Raw genomic sequence first — 24,991 nt, forward strand, 5'->3', positions numbered from 1 at the left:
CTGATTGATGCGTGTGCTGCTTTTGAACAGTTGCGTACGGTACATATCGTTCACATTAAAAATTAACCAATGTTTCAAATTCTATTATTATAAATTGACACTTTATATTATTACATTGTGTCAAAATATAATCATTATAATGTGTTATTCAATGTATAATCAAGTAGCTATCAAAAGGCTTAAATTATAAATTGAGTCTTTACCAGTAAATAGAAATAGCATATTATCCGCGTAGTAAAGCATGGCGTATTTGTGAGAAAATGGATAGAATTGAATTAGGCAGAGTCGCTTTCCTGGTTGATCTAATTTTGGCATCGCTTCTTATTTTACATCCGCAACTATATATCCCTGATGCCGAATATCCAGCGGCAGGCATAGACACAACACTTACGGCAGGGACTTTGATGCAAAACCGCTTCTGTAAATAAAATAACTCTGAAATGGTGCTGGTTGTCCACCTATTATCTCCAGTGTAAATGAAGGCCGAGAGAACGCGCTTTCTGAAAGTTTTAATTATATGACATCCCGGCGTACTGTACGTCGTCGTGAGCGACGTTTCACGGCCGCTGCTAGCACCCTCCCACCACACGCAGCGAAATCGGTTTCCACCATTAGAGTTCAGTGGTTTCCACATACATTTAAGAACTCGGACGCTCCAATATTGAATGACGTTAGCTGGTCTCTAAACCCAATGCAGTGACTTGTCTCAGACTTAACCTGACATCGACGTGACTTGTTGACCTACTGATGGAGAATGCACCAAAAAAATCTGTCTCGACCATCCATTCGGAAGTTTGATGAGGAGCCAAAAATCTGCATCCCTCCCAGCGATTCGTATATTCATCTCAATGCTTCAAGAAGTCCGGGTTAAAAATATGCGCACAAAACACACATTAACGACTTTAAAACGGAAACAAGCTTCACCACTCACACGCAAAACTGAGGCGAAACTTGAGCTGTCATTAATTGTATAAATGATAATGTGAATTTACCACGAGCACAGAGTAGTAACCAACAGCGCAGAACCAACATGCTCGGTCCGAACTCAGCTCTGCAAATATCAGTTCTCACCGCGCCAAACAGTCTCACAAACGGCAAATAACCGAGGTTACCACGATCACGAATGTGAATGATCATTGATCACCAATACCATAAAAGTCTTGCGGCACGCCGCCGCCGGCTCCCGCCACAGCCAGCGCAGGGGCGCAGCACACAAAGCGAGGCCACGCTAAAGTCTTGCGGCACGCCGCCGCCGGCTCCCGCCACAGCCAGCGCAGCGGCGCAGCACACAAAGCGAGGCCACGCTAAAGTCTTGCGGCACGCCGCCGCCGGCTCCCGCCACAGCCAGCACAGCGGCGCAGCACACAAAGCGAGACCACGCTAAAGTCTTGCGGCACGGCGCCGCCGGCTCCCGCCACAGTCAGCGCGGCACACAAAGCGAGGCCACGCTAAAGTCTTGTGGCACGCCGCCGCCGGCTCCCGCCACAGTCAGCGCAGCGGCGCAGCACACAAAGCGAGGCCACGCTAAAGTCTTGCGGCACGCCGCCGCCGGCTCCTGCCACAGCCAGCACAGCGGCGCAGCACACAAAGCGAGGCCACGCTTAAGTCTTGCGGCACGCCGCCGCCGGCTCCCGCCACAGTCAGCGCAGCGGCGCAGCACACAAAGCGAGGCCACGCTAAAGTCTTGCGGCACGCCGCCGCCGGCTCCTGCCACAGTCAGCGCAGCGGCGCAGCACACAAAGCGAGGCCACGCTAAAGTCTTGCGGCACGGCGCCGCCGGCTCCCGCCACAGTCAGCGCGGCACACAAAGCGAGGCCACGCTAAAGTCTTGCGGCACGGCGCCGCCGGCTCCCGCCACAGTCAGCGCGGCACACAAAGCGAGGCCACGCTAAAGTCTTGCGGCACGCCGCCGCCGGCTCCCGCCACAGCCAGCGCAGCGGCGCAGCACACAAAGCGAGGCCACGCTAAAGTCTTGCGGCACGCCGCCGCCGGCTCCTGCCACAGCCAGCACAGCGGCGCAGCACACAAAGCGAGACCACGCTAAAGTCTTGCGGCACGCCGCCGCCGGCTCCCGCCACAGTCAGCGCAGCGGCGCAGCACACAAAGCGAGGCCACGCTAAAGTCTTGCGGCACGCCGCCGCCGGCTCCTGCCACAGCCAGCACAGCGGCGCAGCACACAAAGCGAGACCACGCTAAAGTCTTGCGGCACGCCGCCGCCGGCTCCTGCCACAGTCAGCGCAGCGGCGCAGCACACAAAGCGAGGCCACGCTGAAGTCTTGCGGCACGCCGCCGCCGGCTCCCGCCACAGCCAGCGCAGCACACAAAGCGAGGCCACGCTAAAGTCTTGTGGCACGCCGCCGCCGGCTTCCGCCACAGCCGGCGCGGCACACAAAGCAGGGCCACGCTGAAGTCTAATCACCAGGATGCACGTACAGGCGCGCACGCTTGGCCTCCCGGCTGCAGGTAGGCTGCTCCTTTCGGAGACGTTCTCTGTCGCCGATGAGGCGCCGGATCTCACGTACCCGCAGCTGCGTCCTAGTCATAGCGTACTTCCTCAGTACGTATGGATGCAGCTGCGGGAACTTCAGCGCAGCAGCCTCGGCAAGTCGCCTAACGACGCCGGGGCCGCGGTCGACATCTCCTCCGTGCATCGTGGTGAACAGCACCTCCAGCTGCTCAACCTCATCGAGCCACCGCGCGCTGGGCACCGTGAGGCCGCCGCGGCTGAGGGTGTCAATCCAGGCGTAGCGCTCGTCACGGGGTACCTCGCTGGCATCGGACGTGATCTTGCCGAGCGTGCTGTCCACTGTGGCGCACTTAGCGGCCACGTACCCCGCGACGTACGCCAGCGCCTGCCTGGAGAGACTGGCGACACCGGTTGCTCCAGAGGGAAGGCTTGCAGGTGGCGGGGCGGCGCCGGCGCTGGCTGCGGGTCCCGGACACGGCTGGCGGGCGGTCACCAGGTTCTCCACCGCGGTGACGTCCGCGTCCGGCACCTCTGGCTCCACTGGCGGCTCGTGGTCCAGGTCCAGCGTCGTGGCGCTCAGGTAAGTCGGCTCCTTCTCCTCCAGCAGTACTGAGGCCCCGGACTCGCGCGGGTCATCGTGGGTTGCGGCGGCCACTGTCGGCGCAGCTCCTATGAGGAGCAGGCGGAGGCGGTTCTTGGCCTCCACTGCCGTGGGGTTGGTGTTCGCCGCACCCATGCCTCTCAACTGAAATAGAAACAGTGGTTGGTAAAATACCTAAAAAAAGACTCGATTAGGTGGGCATTAAAGGTGCGGGGTATAACTTAACCACTGTGACAACAGGTCTAATATTTATTGTTTTTTACCATTACCGGGTCACCCAGTGAAATCAAAGAAGTGAAACAAAACATAGTTTATCAGAGTGAGGTAATTAAAGTCTATTATAACACAAAAGAGGTGAGTGTGAGTGGGTAACACTTAATATATATAAAAAAGACCAATGTCTTCATTACGAGTAAACCATGAATGTTTATTGTTTAAGGATAGAAAAAATGCCGTCAAAGTACTTATATACACAACCCAGATATGTAGTAAGCTACACATTCGGGCGAGACGTATTAAAACAATCAAATTAAAATAAATTTCAAGGCTAGATACAATACCAGGACAAAGGGCTTTGCGTGATAGTCTATGTGCATATTGCTCTTAATGTTTACCTGCATAAAAAAAGAAAGAAAGAAAGAAAAGAATCGCCCGTGTTTTATTTGAGTTGCATCAAAATGTGTGACTGATGTTAGAATGCTTACCTGCGAGAAGAAGTTTTCGACGCAGTCCTGATTGAGCCGGGAGGTCAGTAGGTAGCTGAGCCCGTGATGCCGCTGCACAGCGCTGTACAGGCCGCGCAGAGCGGTGGAGGACATCACGAAGCCCTTCTGAAAGGGCAGCATCGAGTTGCTGCCGACCACGCGCGCGTCTCGCATCACCTTCGTGAACTTGAGGAGGCAGGAGTACTGGTCCTCGATGGTATGGGCCAGCCGTTTGCAGACTGGATCGCTCCCAAAAATAGCAGAATCGTTGTCATTTTTAGCACATGTGACAAAAATAGCATATGATAAAAATGACTGATTGACCAAACCTCCCAGACTGATACAAATTCCTGTGAATCTGCACAGCACAAGAGTAAATTCACACTGCAAACATCAATGGAGAGCCCAGCTATGAGCCAACACATCAGTCAAGTAATCTCACCTGAACAATTTTCATCTGCGACCTGCCATAGGAAATACACTTATGACACAGGTATCGTCCAGCAAGCTTGCCAGGGTCACCCATTCCCAGGGCCTGAATGACGGACTTCGAAACGTACTTGGAACCAATCTTGTTCAATTTTGGCACTTCCGACTCACTTGAAATCAGTGCGTGCCCCCCATATGCACAACGCCGTCTTCTGCCGTCAATATTCATCTTGAAATTTAGAAGCCAAGGCGTACAAGCGCTCAAATCTCGGGCAACATGGCGTCCAAATGGCGTCGGCGACGGAAGTGGCGCACGTCGCCATTTCTAATATACGGTTTATAACAAAAACGAGATAGTTTTCGACAAATTTAGCCATTTTCCGTAAAACCATATGCTTAATGAGGTATATCAATCGAAAGTCAATACGCTAATCTATCTCAATCAACAACTTGTAGAGGCCAGCTCCCTCCCATTTTTCAACTACCTCTTTACCATAGTGCCTTTTTTCATTCAGACATTGAAGCCTTTAGGGGCGAATTTCGCCTTTTTCCGTAGAACCTTAAGCTTAATGAAAATTAACATCTAACAGACAATTAAATACTGGTGCTAATTTTAATTTTTATAGAGGCCAGCTCACTCTAGATTTTTTATAGGAACGCTCTGTCTAAGGGCCATCACTTCTTATCAAGCACAAAATGGCACTTTGAAAAGCGATAATTTAATGTTTTTCTGTTGTTTTCCAAAAAGTTCATATCAAGAGAATGCAAAAATCAATTTCATTTCTAAAAACATCAGAATTAAGTAGGTTCACTGCCTAGATACTGAGATATCCGAGGCTTCCTGAAGGCATGATGTCATACCGTGAAATTACAAATTTCTTGGCAAGAACGAATTTTAATGAGGATAACTAAAAATATGTCTTTATTAAATCGCGAAACATAAGTAATAGCAAAGTATTAGGAAAATCTGTAAAGTAGTTACGTAGCAAGTATCTTGCAAATCATGCTAGCACTAGTTGTCAAGACCTGAACCCGTTGCCTTCATGTTGAAGGAATTTTTCGGTGTTACCTAGTGTTTTTATATACCTTGGCCAGGCCTGTGTAGTGTGTGTGGTCCATGTCACATGTGTGACTGTGCTATCCGGCCCGTGCATCTGAAACCCTGTCAGTTGTCACAACTCACATTGAGTTTCATAAATCTTGAGAAGAGGATCTGATAGTCCTTTGCCCGGCATGAGAGCATGCAGCTTCAGGGACACCCAATACACAGATCGCCATATTGTGATATGAACTAATTTCATAACAAAGTGAGGGATTGAATAATTTAAGGCAGGAGGTGACCTAGGTACTTAATCATCCTCTCCATTGTATTGGAAATTGCTTTTGTCTATTTAGGATCAAAGTTGATCCACATCATCTATCTACTGCAAAATAAGCTTGGATCTTACAATTTAAATTGATATCTACATAACCCATCTTAAGCTAGTAGGTACTTACATTTCTCCAGTAGTGGGATTCTTTTTCCATCTTCCTGGCTCTGGTTTGTAGTGCACTGGCTTGGGCTGGTCCACTTTCCACTCTTTGTAGAAAGCTTGGTAGGCTGCCGGCAAATGTTTGACTACTGTCTCCAGCTTCCATGCTGCATGCGCTCTTTGGTAGTTCAGCAAGTTGCGTGGCATCGTAAGCTTCTTTTGTAGCCAGTCAATTTACCTGCAACGGTGGTAAAATTAGTCAATTCACTGACAATGGTGGTGGAGTTAAGTTGCATGGTGAAATCAGGGGCATGTAATTTGAGAACAATACCAACAAGGATCAGGAATCAGAATGGAGATTTCCTTGACAATGGCTGCTAGCCTTTAATATCATCATCTAACTTATCAGTCAAGCTTAAAATTCCCACACATAGCTGATAGCTCTGTCATTGTTAGGTATATGAATATGACTCAGTCAAAAGTCAAAACCAGTGAAGACTGAGTCAAAACAACTAGATGAAAATGAAAGCAAAACAATTGATCATGCAACATAGACTAGGGGGGAAATGATTTTCAAGTGTCAGCTGTTTCATGGAAGGCTCGATACCAGCCCTGAAACATTATTCATGCTGGCTGATGGAGTTACTTGTGGACCTCCACTCCATGTAGTCGGGAAATTTCAAGCAACCTCGAGACATGCAGTGATCTCCGTCTGCGCCACAAATCATGAACAACTGGAACCGGTTCCCATCTGAGATGGTCTGTGCCTCAATCAACTGCCTCATCGCTCAACTGCTTTAACCCTCGCCGGCCAAGGGAAGGGGGGGGGGCGAGTGCCGACCCCCCATAGGGTTTTTTGATCGCGATAGCTCCGAACACGCTGGCGATGGAGAGCTGAAACTTGGCATACCTGACCTTTGATTCAAGCCGGAACTTTTGACACCAACCGCATTTTTGGGTCAGGTCAGGTCACTGACCTATGACGTCATAAGTGAAACTCTGCACGGTCTAGATGTAACAACTTCGCAACGCCCTCACTGCCAGAGGAGATGTCACAGGGAAATGAAACTTGCAGGATCTAGTATCCATTATGACTATGAGTCTCACAACTTGTATATCTCGGATTTTTCCCATAGGTCATATGAGGTCAGGTCATTTTCGTGACCTCACCATTATAAGTCAATGGGGAAAAATGAAAATTGCTATTCTGGCGCCGGGAACGATCCCCAACTATCTCAAGCACACAGAATCGTGATTTGATGCACTCCTTGCAAGGTAAGATGCGTCACTTTTGCAATGTTGACCTTGCGTGACGTCAGACATGTGCATGGATCCGAGTGATGGATCTATGATCTCAGTGGATCTCAAAGTAAAGTACAGGTTGGGTCTTGGGATCTATGATCCCACCGGATCCGGCGCTAAAAATTCATCTCTGATGATCAGAGATGAATTTTTAGCGCCTGTGAGATCTGTGATCTGTGATCTGTGAGATCATAGATCAGAGTCTGATCTATGATCTCACAGATCTCATATGATCTGACGATAAATTAAGAACATGGATCTGTGATCTGAGTGGATCCCACCATGCACCACATTTGAAAACCAACATGTTTTAAAGGGTTTCTATGCTAATATGTGCCATAAAACTATGGATTATGACGTGCGATCACATAAAACCACTAAAACAGAACGTTTGTGAGCTGAAACAAGTGTTTTTTTAGGATTTATGTGTTGACAAAAAATAAGTGAGGATCTATGATCTCACTGGATCTCAAGCAAGAAATGAGACTCGGATCTGTGATCCCTACGGATCTCTCGATAAATTACAGAGCTGGATCTATGATCCCGTCGGATCCGAGATCAGGATCCGTGAGATCAGATCCCATATCCATTTTCTCGGATCCATGCACATGTCCGCGTGACGTCATTTATGACGTCATCAAGGTCATATTAGTTTTTCGTCAATAACTCCCGATCAAATTGAGCTAGCGAGTCGCGAAAGCCACCAATGGACTCAGGAAGACCTGCCAAATCGAATGATATGCGACATGACCTCTTTTGACAAACTTCGTGACCCGGGGGTGCTGACCTGACCTTGACCTGAGGTCAAAACCCTAAGTTGACCTGACCCGAACAAAAAGTATAGCATTCGACGCGCCTGAGCGAGGCGAACACGAACACGATGCTGCCAAAATCGCGGCTCTGTGGCCGTTTTTAGCGAAGTTATTCACCAAAAACTGAACCGTACCTTGGGGCACTTGACCTGACCTCAGAGGTCACCAGTTGACCTAGGACCTTAAAATCGGGTACCAATCTCTGCGTCTCGTAACGGCGCACACGCTCGTTTTTTTCCGCGACGCGCTAGCTCCACCAGGGGCGAAACGGCGAGGGGGGTCGTACCCGCCCTCCCCCCTCGGCCGGCGTGTATGTAGAAAACCAATAGGTCCGGTGAGGGTTAAGGCCAGGCTGGATGCGCACTAGTTACACTTACGATACACCATAGCCGATTCTGATTGATCCTCGACAAGTTGAATACCAGACCGACCAGGAGCTTGATAGTCTATGAGAACGGGTAGGGTAGGTACCTACCTACCACAGGCTCCATGCCTAAAAATATTGACACTGTAAGGAATGCTATGGTGATTGTAGACTAGACCACATGTTGATGTAGGTACATTGACTTAACCCGGCAGTTGCTGGGGTATTTCGCCACCCGCCGTTTGCTGGGGAGGGGCGTTAAACGCCCCCAGCCGATAACTCGAGAACCAATAGGCGCAGCGAAACGCACGAGGCGGCAAACGATAGAACGCGACGAGACGCTTCAGATGAGTACTTTAAAGTTGAATTTTGAGGTCACAGGTCGGGTCAAGGTCAGGTCAAACACCTGAAATCGGGCTTTCAGTAGCATGGACTTCAGGACTTCGCAATGGGCGCCTCTCGTCATAAACTCTGTCAAAACGGTGCACAATCCATCATAAAAGGCCTACAAGAGTGTCAGCTCCATGTAGGGGTCAGTCAAGCATAGGTCAGGGTCAAGGTCAGGTCAACTGGGTAGGCACCTACCCCCAAAATCAAAACTGATATTCGCAGCCTGTGACACATGTTTTTTGGGGAATTTGGGGCGTAGAACACGATGGTGACATTCATTTTATCATATATGTACGTGTTTGGCTCAAAAAGTTCAATTTAAGAAATGTATGTATCATGGTCGTGAACTAGTCACGAGAAATTGCCAAGATTCAGTTCAAGATTTTGGAAAATGCGGAACGATAATCAATAATCGAAGATAGCCATTTGATTGTTCATGGTATTGGCAGTCTAATGGCGTTTACGGCATGTCTGTATGTCTATTTTGTGATTTTATATGATTTTTTGAACAATGAACATATGCCGTTTTTGGTCGAAAACTCAGAAATCATGACGTCACTAAAACCTCGATATCTCAAAAAAATTATGATCAATTTTTTTTGAAACTTTGACATAATAAACTTCAATCAATTTCCTACAGGTACCCAAAATTTGGCGCGCCTGCGGCGCGCCGTTTTTATGCTATGGCCCGGCAAAAAAGTGGGGGCGTTTAACGCCCCCCCCCCAGCAACTCGCGGGTTAAAGTAGCCTGACAGCGGGTGCGGCCACCCTGGAATGGAGATATAGGCACTGATGCCGGCATACGGATGTTTAAAGGGACCCTCCCACCTTCAAAAAAGTTTAAGAATTGGCATGAAAGTGATGTCGCTCGGTTCAGAAAGAGCGAAAACGAATATCTACCAAATTTCACCGAAAAATATTCACCGGTTTTCAAGATATTAGACTTTTACTTTTGTTTACTTTTTTGGGATCTCCGCTGTTTCTAGCGACTTTATTTTAGAAGTGCGGCGTTTGCGGCAGATGCTGCGCGCAAATAGCATATACCACCGCGTGCTACAAAACGTTTTAGTCAAACATTTAAAAATTGTCAGATATTTGCGCTGACGTCACACATTCAGAGGGGTATTCCTAAGCATTAGCCCCTCTGAATCAAAATGCTGCAATTTTGAAATTCAATATTTCCGATTTAAGGCATTTCTCGATGTTGTGAGTGCCGAAACCGGTAATTGTGAGCCAGGGACCCCATTTTGGCTATCTCAACTCAAATCTAATGTTAAGGTGGGAGGGTCCCTTTAAACACCGGCATAGGGTAATGGAAATTAATAGTTCTCTGCAAGTACCTAGGTATGTGGAAATAAAATTAAAGTACTTCGCTTTTCCGGACAGTTTCGTGACTTACCTCTAGGTAAGCACTTTAATTTTATTTGTATTATTAATTATTGTCACTCTGTCAGCGGCATACAAGTAATATAAACATTTTCAAAATCACATTTTCAAAACACAAGTAAATAAAGCGCACTCGCTTTATTTACTTGTGGAAAATGTAAAGGAAATTTATATACCGTTATAGGTTATTTATATGCCCACACTCTATATCAATAATCTACTAGATATATACGCATAAAATGACGATAAACACACGCACCTTTCCCCGGCAAATTATCAGGAAATGAATGAAAGCAATGAAAGGGGTGAGTATTGAAGCATCCAAGAGCGGAGCATCCAAGGGACGCAACATCCAAAACCTTAGCATCCAGCGATCAAAACGTCCAAATAACATCCAAAACCGACCCCTTAGGGATGATTCAGAGCATCCAAGAGCGAAACATCCAAAACTGCAACATCCAGGACCACAGCATCCAAAATCGTATCATCCAAATTGGCAGCAACCAAGGACGAGGAATTGCAGCATCCAAGAGTGAAACATCCAAGGGTGCAGCATCCAAAACCGTATCATCCAAAAAACATTTTTGGTACCGCAGCATCCAAGACCGTATCATCCAAAATAGTGACATCTGTTGTACAAGCTGTAAACTATTAGTTCAATGGCTGTCCGATAGGTGGTGGCACGTACGGTTCCTAAGTGACGGAATTGTATGACATCACTGAGTCTCTATACAGTGGCATCCCTATAATGACCTTACATCCTCAAGACGGAGGTGCGTAGCTGCTGGTAGCGACATCGCTGCGATACCACTACAAACCTGACATTAACATGAAGACGCATTGCAGCGTATCCAAGCGCGGCACGTATGTAGGTTGGCTGAAGTGTCGATAATGGAGACCGATACCGAAAGTGGGTTTATTAAAGGAAATAGTTCACTTTTTAACATGGGTTTTGAACTGGAATAGCAGTTCCGTAGCTTGGGCTGAGACGAGCATAAATCAGGAGTTTTTACAGCCCAACGATCACCCTAGGCAAAGATATTCTATTTCTCGTCCCGAAAAAGGTGTCTTGCGTTGAGGATGTGTGCCTTGCATATATTTCCATCCAGTATGAAAAGAGCATGGGTCCCGAAAATTCTTCAGAAACTAGAGAAATTATCTACGAGAACTCTAGAGAAATTCTCGTACTGATCAATTAGGACATTCAGGGGAACATTATCAGATCGAGCAGATCGCCCAAATGCCGGTGGCTGCGATAATTTCTCTGTTTCTGAAGAATTTTCGGGACCCATGCTCTTTTCATACTGGATCGCGTGTGCCTTACAGAAACTGAAAAATTCTTCCTATGTCAAAATATAGAAAATAATATTTTGTTATAAAAAGGTTTTATTTTCTTTGCTGATTATTTTGAACATAAAAAATCATAAATCCGTTGCAAAAAAAAATAATTTCGTGAAAGTGAACTATTTCCTTTAACCCGCGCCCGGCTGGGGGTCCTGGATTTCCACGCCCTGCTGGGGGGGGGGGTGTTTGAACACCCCCCTTGTAACTCGACTCCTGGGCCACGTAGCGATACGCGGAAGGCGGCGTTCGAAAGAGCGTCAAAAATAATGACGAAATCACTTCGGTCAATTTTTTGGTCAGGTCAAAGGTCAGGTCACCAGAGGTCATTGAAGGCAAAATTTCGCCGATTTCCAGGTCGAATATCGAAAATTTCCAAGAAGCCAACGCATAACTCGGGAACCAATAGAGCTACAGCGCCGCGGAAAAGCGCATTCGATAGCCCTATTAACGCCCTTTCTGAGTAATTCTCTCAGATTTGACCTAACGTCAACGGTTTTGCCTGCAGGGGACAAAAACTGCAAAAATAGCCGATTTTTTCGGAAACAGTTTTTCGGCAATAACTTTTGACTCAAGCCTTGTACGAGCTTACTTTTACCGGCATCGTGTTCCTCTCGTCAAGACGCATCGAATGAACTATAACTTGACCTTGAAAGGTCAACTTGAAAATTTGACCTCAGGTCAAGGTCATGACCTGACCGGAAAGGGTCATGTTGCATATCAGTCGATCCGTATCGTCGAGCTGAACACATCTAAGGCGTTTTCATCGCTCTAGCATGCCTGTATCAAAAGTTATTTGCGAAAAACTGTTAGATACCATTCGTGACCTAAGATGACCTCAGGGCATAAACAAGGGTCACGGACACCATTTTCATATTCAGTGTGTCTAAACCACTTGTAATTCGGTGTTTGGGAGTGTTTATAATGTCTTTCGTCCAAAAGATGCGCATTTCAATTTTCTCCCATTGACTTATAATGGGGAGGTCGCAAAATTGACCTGACCTTAGGTCATCGATATAAAAATTCTGAGATAAACATTTTGTACATGCTGCTGCTCTTAGCAATCGCTGAAAGTTTCAAAGCGATCGGTCACTCGGTGTAGCTATGACAGACATTGAAACTTTTTATGAGGTGAGGTCACTTCAAGTGACCTGGTGACCTGACCTTGAATGACCTTGGTCTGAAATTTTCACAAAATGTGTAGAATTGATGTATGATAAGGTGTACCAAAAACGGCGGCGCTCCGCGCCGCCGTTTTTGAGATATTCGCGAAAAACCACAAGGGGGGGTGTTCAAACACCCCCCCCCCCCAGCAGGGCGCGGGTTAATTGCCCTTTCAGTTTTCACACCAGAAGTGCCTAATAAGTCGTGTAGTGTCCACTATCCCCGTAACCAAGCCTCCGCAAGGATCTTCATCTCACCGTCAGATCGCGCTTATCATCGTCAGCTCCTCCCGTTCCTTCACAGTTAACCTTTTTCCTGTCATATGTGATATATTCCATGTTCCAGAGGGCAAAAAATATAAAAATAGCCGTTTATACCAGGGGTGCCAGGGGTGTCGTTTTCCGAAAATGATTGGTAGTGCCCAAAGGCGGCGGCTGGCCATATATGACGGGGCTTACAAGGTAGGGTACCCCAAATCTGCCTTTCTCATCGGATTTCGGCCACTTATTTTTCGCCCTGGTCATTGACAAGACTAACCGAAATTAAAAAAAAAAAACACAAAAAAAACTTTGGAAATCTGGGTCCACACCGGACGCCATGCACAAAACGTGCAGTTATATAGGCAATAGTGTCGGAGGAATGCACGCCATTCTGAAAGAGGCCCACATCGACTTAAAAGGACGGCTGTGCTGAAAGGGGACAGGAACAGCTTTGAGGGCCCAAGCCGACTAAAAAAGACGGCTGCGGGGCCAGGAACGGTTTTGAAGACCCATGCCAATTGAAGGGTTCGACAACTAACGAGGACTGGAAACACAACGATAGTTAGAAAGACTTGCTTGCCAAAATAAAAGGATGACAGTACGAGGGGCGTTCAGAAAGCTACGGGCCACCATGAAGGAGCAGAGAGATACAGCATCGACTCATTAGACCAAAAAGTTCATTTATTCAAATAAACACCGTTAAGACAAACACATTTCGCGCAGCGCTTCGCGAGAGCCCTCAAGGCCTCCATAACCAAGTGGGTTTTGGACCCATTCTGCACGTCCAAGACGGCTGATTTCGTCTCCCTGCTGTTAGCGAGGTTGCCGCTGCTAATTTTCTTATGTTGGGGAAGAGGTGGCAACCACTAACCAGAGTGTGCAAGGTTCGGAGAGAAAAAAGTGGATGCGACAACAACTCGAAGCTCATCGCTTCACTGTTCGTCATCCCGCCCATGTATACGCAGGTGCGTGGTCGCGGATCAGGTGCACCTGCACACTTTACGTCAGCTTCCCTATAGCCTCTCCTCGATGTTTATCGAATGGACGCACATCATCAATTGTGTGCCCCTGTTTTGGAAAGTTGACGAGCGGATGGGGGTTGCATCGACCCCTCCCCCCTGCCAGGCCGTGTTATGAAAAATGCCCAGGGCGAGGGTTAACCCTCGCCCGTATGGGGGGGGGTCGAACGGACCCCCCCATGGTTTTTCGCGAATAACTCGCGTAAAAAGCGGCCGATCGCGACGAAACTTTCAGTACCCTCGCGTTAATCAATTTTACACCTACCCTGAAAATTTCATGACCCTGACCCCAATGACCTTTGACCTGTGACCTACTTTTCGAGACCATGTTTGGCCGGAATCGCGATTCGGCGTATATGTCGGCTCGCATTAGCCGCGCGTTTGCAGTCTTTTCGTGGTTTCAAGCGTTCAAACATGTGATATGATGTTGCTCCCATGCATTAGGGTGGGTGTCAAGGTCACCTGAAGGTCAGGTCAGGTCATTGACCTTTGGTGACCTCGGTTCACTTTTTCGAGTTTTACATGTTTCTAGGCCAGTTTTTGGAGCTGAATTCGAATTTAGCAGCCATATGAACGTTAACGAAGTAGTTTTGGTATCTTCGTAACATGTTACGAAGCTATCAGAGGCGGTTGACACCCACTAGGAATACCCGGCAGGACCCCTACTGGTTGACCTGACCTGACCTGACCCGACCTGGACTTAATGCATAAAGACATCATCTGTGATCAAAACTAACATGATATTCGTGATCAGCGCCCCGAAAAACCCCATAGCAGCCACATTTTACGACGTTCTAACAGGTCCCGATTTTCCCGACTTTTGGGTCATTGACCTGACCTGCAAGGTCAACCAATGACCTAGGACCTTAAAATTAGGTATCATCGGCTTCCTCTCGTCACGGGCAATACGCTCGTTTTTTCCGCAAAGCTCTAGCTCGATCAGGGGCGAAACGGCAAGAGGGGGTCCAACGGACCCCCCCCCCCCCCCTATACGTTCGCGGCTGGAAAAACACCAATACGGGCGAGGGTTAACGCTTGGTGCCTTTTCTGCACTAACTACTATGAAACGAATCACTGCTCTCTTCTGGGCGTCGCCCATCCTATCCGAAATGGCGAACTATGCTACGAATAGAAGCCCGAATCAATCACAGAAGAGACTTAATTAATGGCCACTTACTTAATTTGCGTAAGTGGACATCCCAATAACACATCATTTAACACACCGCCTTGCAGGCCAAAATTCCAACTCCTTCATTGTTCGGCCCGAAACTTTTTGAACGCCCCTCGTAGTTACGAGCTTCAGTTTTCGGGGTCTGATGCGGTAATGACCTGGCGTTGAACCCTGGGGAATCAGGCTGCATCACCCACTCAAATCAATATACCTATGGCCTATTCTGGAGCACCGCGGCACCTTCCGAAGTCGGTGTAGGGCCTCCAGCGGCTGGTGTGGAGACGGATCGGGGTCTATTAGGGGCGGTCGCGTGGTATGCGGGACTCAGAGGCAGTTATGGACCTCTATAACCAATTGCGTTTTCGAGCCTCTTAAAATCCATTAAGGACCGGAGTCCTAGACACGTGAAACCTCATTGTCAGCTACATGCACCTACTGTGGCTAGAACCTTATTTATGTACTTGCATATGTGCTTATTTAATATTTGCTTATCTGTTTATTTTGATTTTTTATCAACTGATAAGTGACAAAAGATTGGTAGGGCTCAGCGAACATTGGTAGGGCCCAAATAAACATTGGTAAGGCTCGGGCCCTACCAGGCCTATACAAAACGACGCCCCTGAGTATTGTGAAACTTGGTAGGTAGGTAGGTAGGTAGGTAGTAGGTACCACATAACTTGAAATTACTTGACGTAATGACATGATGTGGAAATTGAAAATGATACCTAGGTATTGATGGAAATTTATGGACTTAGGTACGCTACAAGAAGATTGAATTGGTCAACCAATTCAAATTCAATCTACTTGTGGAGTAAGTCTATAGATTTTCATCAATAGTTACCACTTACCATTGAAGTTACTTGCTATCATGTTGATTTTATACATAAGAACCTCATTCATTTTATTTGTATGACATGTAAATGTTTGAATGCAATTTTCTCAATAAGTGAAGAAAAATGTTGGTAGTGCTCAACAACACATTGGTAGTGCTCAGCTGAACATTGGTAGTGCTCGGGCACTCCCAGGCCTATACAAAACGACGCCCCTGGACTGCGGAGCCGGAGCCGGATCAGCCGGAGCCGGCATGTTTTGCCCAGAGCCGGAGCCGGAGCCGTGAAACAATATAGCCCGGAGCCGGAACCGGAGCCGGAGCCGTCAAAAAAGGGGGCGACTCCGGCTCTTTTTTTAAGAGGAAAAAAATATTGACCAGTAGTTCGGTTTGACAGCACAAGGTCATGTGGTTATTCACTATTCAAATTAGCCTTGTTATGCAAATACAGAGGCAACGTGTACCAATCCAATTTCAATCGCCCTTTCTTTTCCACCCGTAGGTATTTAATTAATCGCATAGGGGATGTACTGAGAAGGAGCCGGAGCCGCCGGAGCCGGACCATTTTACTCGGAGCCGGAGCCGGAGCCGGACCATCTGAAATTTCCACGGCTCCGCATCCCTGGTTTATACGAAAAAAAAAAAGCTTTAGGTAACAGATTTTGACTGAAGGGAGCCACGACATTACTTTTGCCAGCAACGTGTTCCCCTCGTCGAGTCGCGTCGAATGAAATTCGGACTTTTAAGGTCATTTGGAAAGTTTGACCACGGGTCAGGGCATGGCCTGACCAGAAAGGGTCATGCTGCATATCAGTCGATCCGTAATCCGTATCGCCGAGTTGAACACATCTGACATGTTTTTACCGCTCTAGCACGTCTGTCATCTCTTATATCAATTCAAAAGAAATAGTTAAAAAACTGCTGGTGACCCTTCATGACCTGAGATAACCTCAGGGTCACACAAAGGGGTACCTAACGGGTGCAATATTCGGGTGTGTCATGTTTTCCAATAAACCGATGTTTGAGAGTGTTTATAGATAGCATGGGCGTCAGCGGGGGACGGGGGACGCCCCCCCCCCCCGCCGGCAGTCGAGGAATCCGGGGGGGACGTCCCCTCCAAAAAATCGGCCATAAAGGATTTCAAAAGTGACTATTTGCAACGGTCATTCCATATGGAGTCATTCAAACAGAAATAAACCATTTTTAAAAGAATACTGATGCTGGTCAGTTCGACGGTACAACTGAGACACTTCAGCGGCTCAGCTACAGCCCACCGCTAAAGTAATGTAGGGTTTTACCAATCTCAACGGTTGGCTTTGACTGGCGATTGTTTAATGCGGAGTGATCGAAAAGAAGATGTCAATAGCTAAAGTTGCAGCTGCAAGGGTGATGATACATATAAGCTACATTTAAAGTTTCATTGTAGCAGTAGCGGCGGAACACCCTCAATTAACCCTCGCCGGCCGAGGGGGGGGGCGGGTGCCGCCCCCCCCATAGAGTTTTTTCGCGATAGCTCCGAACACGCTGGCGATAGAGAGCTGAAACTTGGCATACCTAACCTTTGATCCAAGCCACATCTTTTAACACCAACCGCATTTTTGGGTCAGGTCAGGTCACTGACCTATGACGTCATAAGTGAACCTCTGCACGGTCTTCAGATGTCGCAACTTCGCAACGCCCTCACTGCCAGAGGAGATGTCACAGGGAAATGAAACTTGCAGGATCTAGTATCCATTATGAGTCCCACAACTTGTATATCTCGGATTTTTCCTAAAGGTCATATGAGGTCAGGTCATTTTCGTGACCTCACCATTATAAGTCAATGGGGAAAAATTCAAACTGCTATTCTGGCGCCGGGAACGATCTCCAACTATCTCAAGCACACAGAATCGTGATTTTATGCACTCCTTGCAAGGTTAGATGCGTCACTTTTGCAATGTTGACCTTGCGTGATGTCATTTATGACGTCATCAAGGTCATATTAGTTTTTCGTCAATAACTCTTGATCAAATTGAGCTAGGGAGTCGGGAAAGCCACCAATGGACTCAGGAAGACCTGTCGAATCGAATGATATGCGACATGACCTCTTTCGACCAACTTCGTGACCTGGGGGTGCTGACCTGACCTTGACCTGAGGTCAACACCCCAAGTTGACCTGACCCGGACAAAAAGTATATCATTCGACGCGCCTGAGCGAGACGAACACGATGCTGCCAAAATCGGCGCTCTGCGGCCGTTTTTTGCGAAGTTATTGACCAAAAACTGAACCGTACCTTGGGGCACTTGACCTGACCTCAGAGGTCACTGGTTGACCTAGGACCTTAAAATCGGGTACCAATCTCTGCGTCTCGTAACGGCGCACACGCTCGTTTTTTCCGCGACGCGCTAGCTCCACCAGGGGCGAAACGGCGAGGGGGGTCGTACCCGCCCCCCCCCCCTCGGCCGGCGCGTATGTAGAAAACCAATAGGTCCGGCGAGGGTTAAGGGGGGTGGGTGGGCACTGCCGATTTTTGGTCCCATTCTTTCCATGCAACGCCCATAGGGCTAATGTTAAAATGCCAAAATCAAAGGGGGGCACGGTGCCCCGGTGCCCTCCCCGTTCCGCCGCCTATGCATTGTAGTCTGGCTAATCGTTCCTAAGCTTCATAAGCAGAACATACCCATGACTGAAACCCCACATTACTTCTGCTGTGGACTGTACACCCACCAAAGGCTGAAGTTCGGTCCTCTGGGTGGGGTGACAGCTGCATAAGCCACACATTCGAGTATTCACAATACTCAAGCAAGTCACCACTTCTAAACGGCCATCCTCCCGTGCTAGGCAAAACGACAGCCGAAGGGGCTCACCAGTTCACCATGACCTTAGAGTACCTGATGCTGGCGTGAGAGGTCAGAGGACCTCGCCACGGTCTGGGATTTTTCAGAGCCGGAAGTAGATGGGAATTAGGGGGAGGGGGAGGGGGGACATTTGGTCTGGGCGAGCACCCTGGTGAGTCGACGAGGCTGAGCCCGTCCAGAGGGCAGGCCGACCAGCACCCCAAGCACACACCAGTCACCGCACCCGGTTACGGGCGTGCTCTTATCGGGGGTTCCCGCATGGGATAAAGTTGCCCGTCCAGCCCGGAACAAGGAGTTGAGGCGTGGAGGAGAGGGATTTGACTGTCCTGAGGATAGAAATGACGGAACGGTGTGTGGTATGAGAGGGTCCAGGAGGTTTGAATACTCAGTGTGGGCCTATATTGGTCTGACCTCTTTACTGATACAGCCACCGTCCACCAGTCACAACGGTCAACAGAACCTACAGCTCTTATCCCACCTGCCCACGTTCGGCTAAAACGGCTTCATAAATTTCGACCAGCCAGTTAAGAGCAATGAGCATGACTTTAAGCCAGAGAATGTCGACTCTGACTTCGGAGTCGAAGTACAAACGACTTCTCACTTCGGTGACTCCAGCTCCGACTCTGGCCAGAGCTGTCAAGTCAAGCTGACGAGCTGTTAAGCTCCGGCTCCGATCCCGCAGTCCTGCACTTGCACTTCACAAAATTTCAAACTTCTAGGAAATAAGTTATACGGTTAAAGGACCACATTTTTTAGAGGGCTATTTGACTTTGTGACCAGACCTTAGTTAAGTGTTAACCCTATTAGTGGCAGGGGGGGGGGGTTGTTTTTATCCACCCCTCAGGTTTTTCGGGAATATCTCCGAAACCGCTGAAGCTACGATGCTGAAATTTTCTGACTTTTCCTAAAACTAAATTGGGCACATTCCCTGAAAATTTCAAGTTCATAACTTTACCAGGGGCGGCTCCAGAGCACTGGGAATTGGGGGTCCTATTCGTGAAGCGAGTCATTTGGGCGAAGATCACGATGCTGCACCAGTTTTACGAACAGTGAATGAAAGGTATCATGTGATAACATATACAAAGTTATTGTGCATCCTCTTTTGACACGCTTTTGCTATAATAGGCGGATCCAGGCGTCCAAAAAGGGGGGTTATTTTTTACCTCCCAACATAGGTGCCCTGACACCGCCTATGCATGACCAATACAATTTTAGTCGTTCTCTCATAAGAAAATTGTAACATAACAAGACCATTGCCACCCTTTTTAGAAACAGTACCAACAAAAACCTTATTTACTATACTTTTTGTGTACCCCCAATCTCAATGATCTGTATCCGCCTATGATTTTTGAAAATGCATATTTTTAGGATCCATGTGAAAGTGAATTCCTGGTTCATTCTCTATCGATCGGCAAAAGTTGCGTTAAGATTGGTTCAGAAACCTGGCCGTGATAAACAGTCTAAAATGTATCTGCAATTTGCCCGTTTTTACCCCCCTCTACCCCCCTATTGACATTTTTTAATTTTTTTTTTAGAAATGTAGATCTCGTTGAGCCAAATCAAATGCCGTTTGAATTTTGAAAATCGGCCGGTTAGATCTCGAGATATCAAGGGGGGTCGTAAACAGCCCCCCCTGCCACTAATATGGGGTAGCCAGGAGCCTGCCACTAATAGGGTTAAGGAGCGGACCTTAGTTAAGGAGCGGGTTGAATGCCAGCCACATTTCGAGTCGGGAGACGTCACTGCAGACTTCGAAACTCCAAAGTGACTTTATGAAGCGGATTGACTAACTATGGATATCTATGGAGAAAATCCGGGAACAGCTCAAGCCAGTAGCTAATGCCAGTAGGCTAATGTTAAAATGCCAAAATCAAAAGGGGGCACGGTGCCCCGGTGCCCTCCCCGTTCCGCCGCCTATGGCTCAAGCGGCCACAATAAGCGGCTGGATTTATTATTCGAGGATTTATTAAAGATTCCACTGTACAGCATTAAAAAATAAGTCCACTGCAGGCCTACGTTGCTAATGGGTAGGTACATCGAATAGTGACTATTTGCTTAGTTTTGATATGGCCCGAGTTTTGATATGGCCGTGAGGAAAACAGTGGGTTCTAATACCGCCCGGTCGGTATTAGAACTGCCCTACCGGCCGATTACCTACTGACCGGCCCGAATTTATACGGGCCGGCCTTACGGTCATTATTGATACGGGCCGGGCAGCATTAATACGGGCCGAGTTTTCAAACGGACCGTAACGTAAAACATACCTAAGTGTTTAGTGTTCTATAAAAAGCAAGACTGTACAGCTTTTGCGTGTAGATCTTTTGCGCTGATGTTGATATTTTATTATACAAAATAATTATATTTTTAAAAACACTTTGGATTATTGGGCTGCGGATTCCGGCGAGGGGGGGGGGGGAGGCAGGGCATGTGCAATTGCAGACGGTAAAAATCCCAAGGTGTGCAAACTGCAAACACTAATATTTGCACATCCACATTTCATTGCGGGCTCATGCGGGCTAATAAGGGCTCTCACAGGCGCTTGCTTGTCTCAGCCCGATGCTCGAGGGCCCCAGCCCGAGCCTGATGGCCCCGCACCGGAACTTTAACCCTCGCCGGCACAGGGGGGGGGTTGATGCAACCCCCCCCCTAAGGTTTTTCGCGAATAACTCGCGTAAAAAGCGGCCGATCGCGACGAAACTTTCAGTACCCTCGCATTGATCAATTTTACACCTACCCTGAAAATTTCATGACCCTGACCCCAATGACCTTTGACCTGTGACCTCTTTTCTGTGACCATGTTTGGCCGAAATCGCGGTTCGGCTCATGTCGGCTCGCATTAGCCGCGCGTTTGCAAGCTTTTCGTGGTTTCGAACGTTCAAACATGTGATTTGATGTTGCTCCCATGCATTAGGGTGGGTGTCAAGGTCACCTGAAGGTCAGGTCAGGTCATTGACCTTTGGTGACCTCGGGTGACCTCGGTTCACTTTTTCGAGTTTAACATGTTTCTAGGCTAGTTTTTGGAGCTGAATTCGAATTTAGCAACTATATGAACATTTACGAAGTGGTTTTGGTGCCTTCGTAACATGTTGCGAAGCTGTCCGAGGCGGTTGACACGTATTACGAATACCCGTCACAGCCCCTACCGGTTGACCTGACCTGACCTGACCCGACCTGGACTAAATGCATGACGACATCATCTGTGATCAAAACTAACATGATATTCGTGATCAGCACCCCGAAAAACCTCATAGCAGCCACACTTTACGACGTTCTAACAGGTCCCGATTTCCCCGACTTTTGGGTCATTGACCTGACCTGCAAGGTCAACCAATGACCTAGGACCTTAAAATTGGGTATCATCGGCTCCCTCTCGTCACGGGCAACACGCTCGTTTTTCCGCGAAGCTCTAGCTCGATCCGGGGCGAAACGGCAAGGGGGGGTCCAACGGACCCCCCCCCCCCCTTATACGTTCGCGGCTGGAAAAACACCAATACGGGCGAGGGTTAATGTATGGGAGCAACATTAAATCATATGTTTGAACGTTTGAAACCACGAAAAGCTTGCAAACGTGCGGCTAATGAGAGCCGACATACGCCGAATCGCAATTTCGGCCAAACATGGTCACGGAAAAGAGGTCACAGGTCAAAGGTCATTGGGGTCAGGGTCATGAAATTTTCAGGGAACGTGTAAAATTGATCAATGCGAGGGTATTTAACGTTTCGTCGCGATCGGCCGCTTTTTACGCGAGGTATTCGCGAAAAACCTTAGGGGGGTTGCATCAACCCCCCCCCCCCTGTGCCGGCGAGGGTTAACCCGCGCTGGGGGTGGGGAGGGGGGGACTCTACAGAGAACTCCCCTCGCTTTTCTGCAACATCTTCTAAACCACTGGGCGTATCCATGCACACGAAACTTGCAGTGCCTACTACCTTGAACCTTCGGCTCCATCACTTTGACATCTCGTCACTCGTGTTCCAATGAAAATTTCTTCGCTTCTCATAGGCCAACCGGAAATAACGTCAGAGTGACGTCATGTTCGGCCAATTTCGATGCAAAACATTCAGCTACGGTAATCGCTCCCAAGAGCTTAGTTTCTTAACTAAATCATTTTTCTTAGATGAGAGAACTCAAAATACATACGGATCTGTAGGGTAAGGTGCCTAATTAGCGACCCCCTTAAAGGAAATAGTTCACTTTTAACATGGGGTTTGGAACTGGAATAGCAGTTTTGTTGCTTGCGCTGAGACTAGCACAAATCAGAAGCTTTTACGGCCCAACGGTCACCCTAGACGAAGATATTCCATTTTTCGTTCCGAAAAGAGTGCCTTGCAGAGGAATGCGTGCCTTGCTGAGGAATGCAGTCACGTCATCGTCAGCCAATCAGAATGCTGCTTACAGCCGATCGGTTTGTCCTACGCAATATGATTGGTCAACGCGTAATAAGCTTCCGCGTCAAACATTATTTTATATAGAATATAGTTCTTCTTATACTAAAATATAGAAAATAATCCTTTTTTACAAAAACGATTTGTTTTATTTTCTGATCATTTTGAGCATAAAAAACATAAATCCATAGCAAAATACTAATTTCAGGAAAGTGAACTATTTCCTTTAATTTGAACCGTCATTGCTCACGCTCTATGGGTATTGGGTGCCACTGTATTACTGGCTTGATCTTTGAAGAGATCGTACATTTTGCTATTAAAATCCATTCATTTTCTGCACCAATATCCACTGATTTATTTGCACTGAGCATTTTGGCAAACCATTGCAAAAACGCTAATAGGGAACTCGTCCCGATTAGCGACCACGGTGAGGGTCGCTAATAAGTCTATGGGTTTTCCCATAATAAAAATGGCAAAAAATAAATGCGACGCCTGCAAATTTGCAATATGGTTCCAAACAGGCAACTTATACGCAAAGCACTCAATCATTGGAACAGGAGCGTTTGCCCAACACCATTATGAAGGTGAAAACTGATCACGTGATGCACCAAAGGCAAAAATAAGGCGAAAACCCATATATTGCGGGCTATCTCGCATGATATTCGAGGCCCGCCCTGGATTCGGCATCGGCACCCCTGCCGTCGGTGACGACAGTTGGTATCACCCGCCACACATCGCAAACTTCAGCAACACCTCATTTTAATTTCTGTCTGTTTCCTTTCTTTCCCTTCTTGAGCTATTTGCGACCGTGTTGGGCGCAAATAGGAAATATGGGTTGCGACACATTTTTGACTACCATGCAGTGCACAGTAACGTGATTCACTACGGGAAAACGGCAATCAATTGGAAAAGGATTGTCGATTTATAATAAAAAAGGTGCATTATCTGTGCATCGCTTTTCATCAGGTAGGATCCAAACTCCAAATGCACACGTTTTGGATGAGAAACTGGCCATTTTTATCGCAACTCCCCTAAAACGTTCAACCAGAAGCACCGACAACCGGAAAAGAATTTAGTTTGATAACCAAAGTATGGCAGACCTTTTGACATTGTTTTTACCCCGATTTATCTTCCCAGCTTTTCTGTAGGGAGGTAGGTCGCAAATAGGAAAGGGTCGCTAATTAGGCACCTTACCCTACATTGGGGGAAGCCGGGGGAAGCCCGGCATAATAAGCTCTTTTTGATTTTTATGACATACCTTGCGTGATGTATAAAATGTTAATACCCTGTTAGCTTGATAAGTTAACTGGCCGTGTTGTCCCAAACACGGTTGCCTGGCCGTGTTGTTTATGTTTTTTTGTTAGATTTCACCTCTGTCGATCGTCCCCCCAGTCAAAAATCCGTGGCGACGCCCCTGCTTCCAGCCTCAACGAATAACTTCTAGTAAAGTTACCCATCAAACCAAATACCATCGACCTCCTAACCTTTCGGTAATGCCACCAGGCGCCAACAGCTAACAGCTCTGTCCGCAATTCATTGCTTTGTTAAGTGCATCTGTACCGGCCGAGCAACGAGTTGCCACGCGGCGCGCAGCCGGCGCCAAGTGCAGCTGCACCTAGCGAGCGAAGAGCTAGCACGCGGCGCGCCGATTTGGCGCGCTTTTGGTTCCCGCGCTTTCCTGCTATTTGGCGGGAGACAGAGTGGCGGCGGCGGCGGGAGCACAGAGCAGCCACCGGCAGTCGGCTCCGGTTGTTAATAAATATCATGGGGATCCACTGTATAATACCTAGTGGCGTCATATTACCCAGTGACGTCACATCGTGAAGATGTGTCGCTAAACACGACGCATTCGCCACCTGTCAAGCAAGCCTAAAACTAATAGTTTATAACACATATGCCAGGTGGCGCTACTGAGTCTCTTGAGTGGCTCCATCTTTTCTGTATTGTTTTGGATGATACGATTCTGGATGTTTCGCTCTATGATGAACCGTCCTTGGATGATACGATTCTCAGATATTCTCGTGCTGCCATTTTGGATGATACGGTTTTGGATTCTGCAT

At 47.6% G+C, this 24,991-nt stretch overlaps 1 protein-coding gene across 3 annotated transcripts in view; it reads right to left on the minus strand.

Annotated features, from left to right (window-relative positions):
• The window catches only part of LOC122391569 (39S ribosomal protein L28, mitochondrial-like), a 28,368-nt gene that overhangs the window by 3,023 nt on the left and 354 nt on the right, over window positions 1–24,991 (minus strand). Inside the window, exons 1-2 of one of the 3 annotated variants that reach the window (XM_043385608.1) lie at window positions 10,187–10,241; window positions 5,699–5,911 (exon numbers count right to left, since the gene is read on the minus strand). In XM_043385608.1, coding sequence (XP_043241543.1) covers window positions 5,699–5,880 — 182 coding nt within the window. In that variant the 5' untranslated portion in view covers window positions 5,881–5,911; window positions 10,187–10,241. Of the gene's footprint in view, window positions 1–5,698; window positions 5,912–6,284; window positions 6,358–10,186; window positions 10,242–24,991 lie in introns of those variants that run through there. The other 2 variants (XM_043385605.1, XM_043385609.1) reach the window with 2 other exon arrangements.

Source organism: Amphibalanus amphitrite, unplaced genomic scaffold (genome assembly GCF_019059575.1).
Source record: "Amphibalanus amphitrite isolate SeventyFive unplaced genomic scaffold, NRLGWU_Aamphi_draft 000445F_arrow, whole genome shotgun sequence".
NCBI classification, from domain to species: Eukaryota; Metazoa; Arthropoda; class Thecostraca; order Balanomorpha; family Balanidae; genus Amphibalanus; species Amphibalanus amphitrite.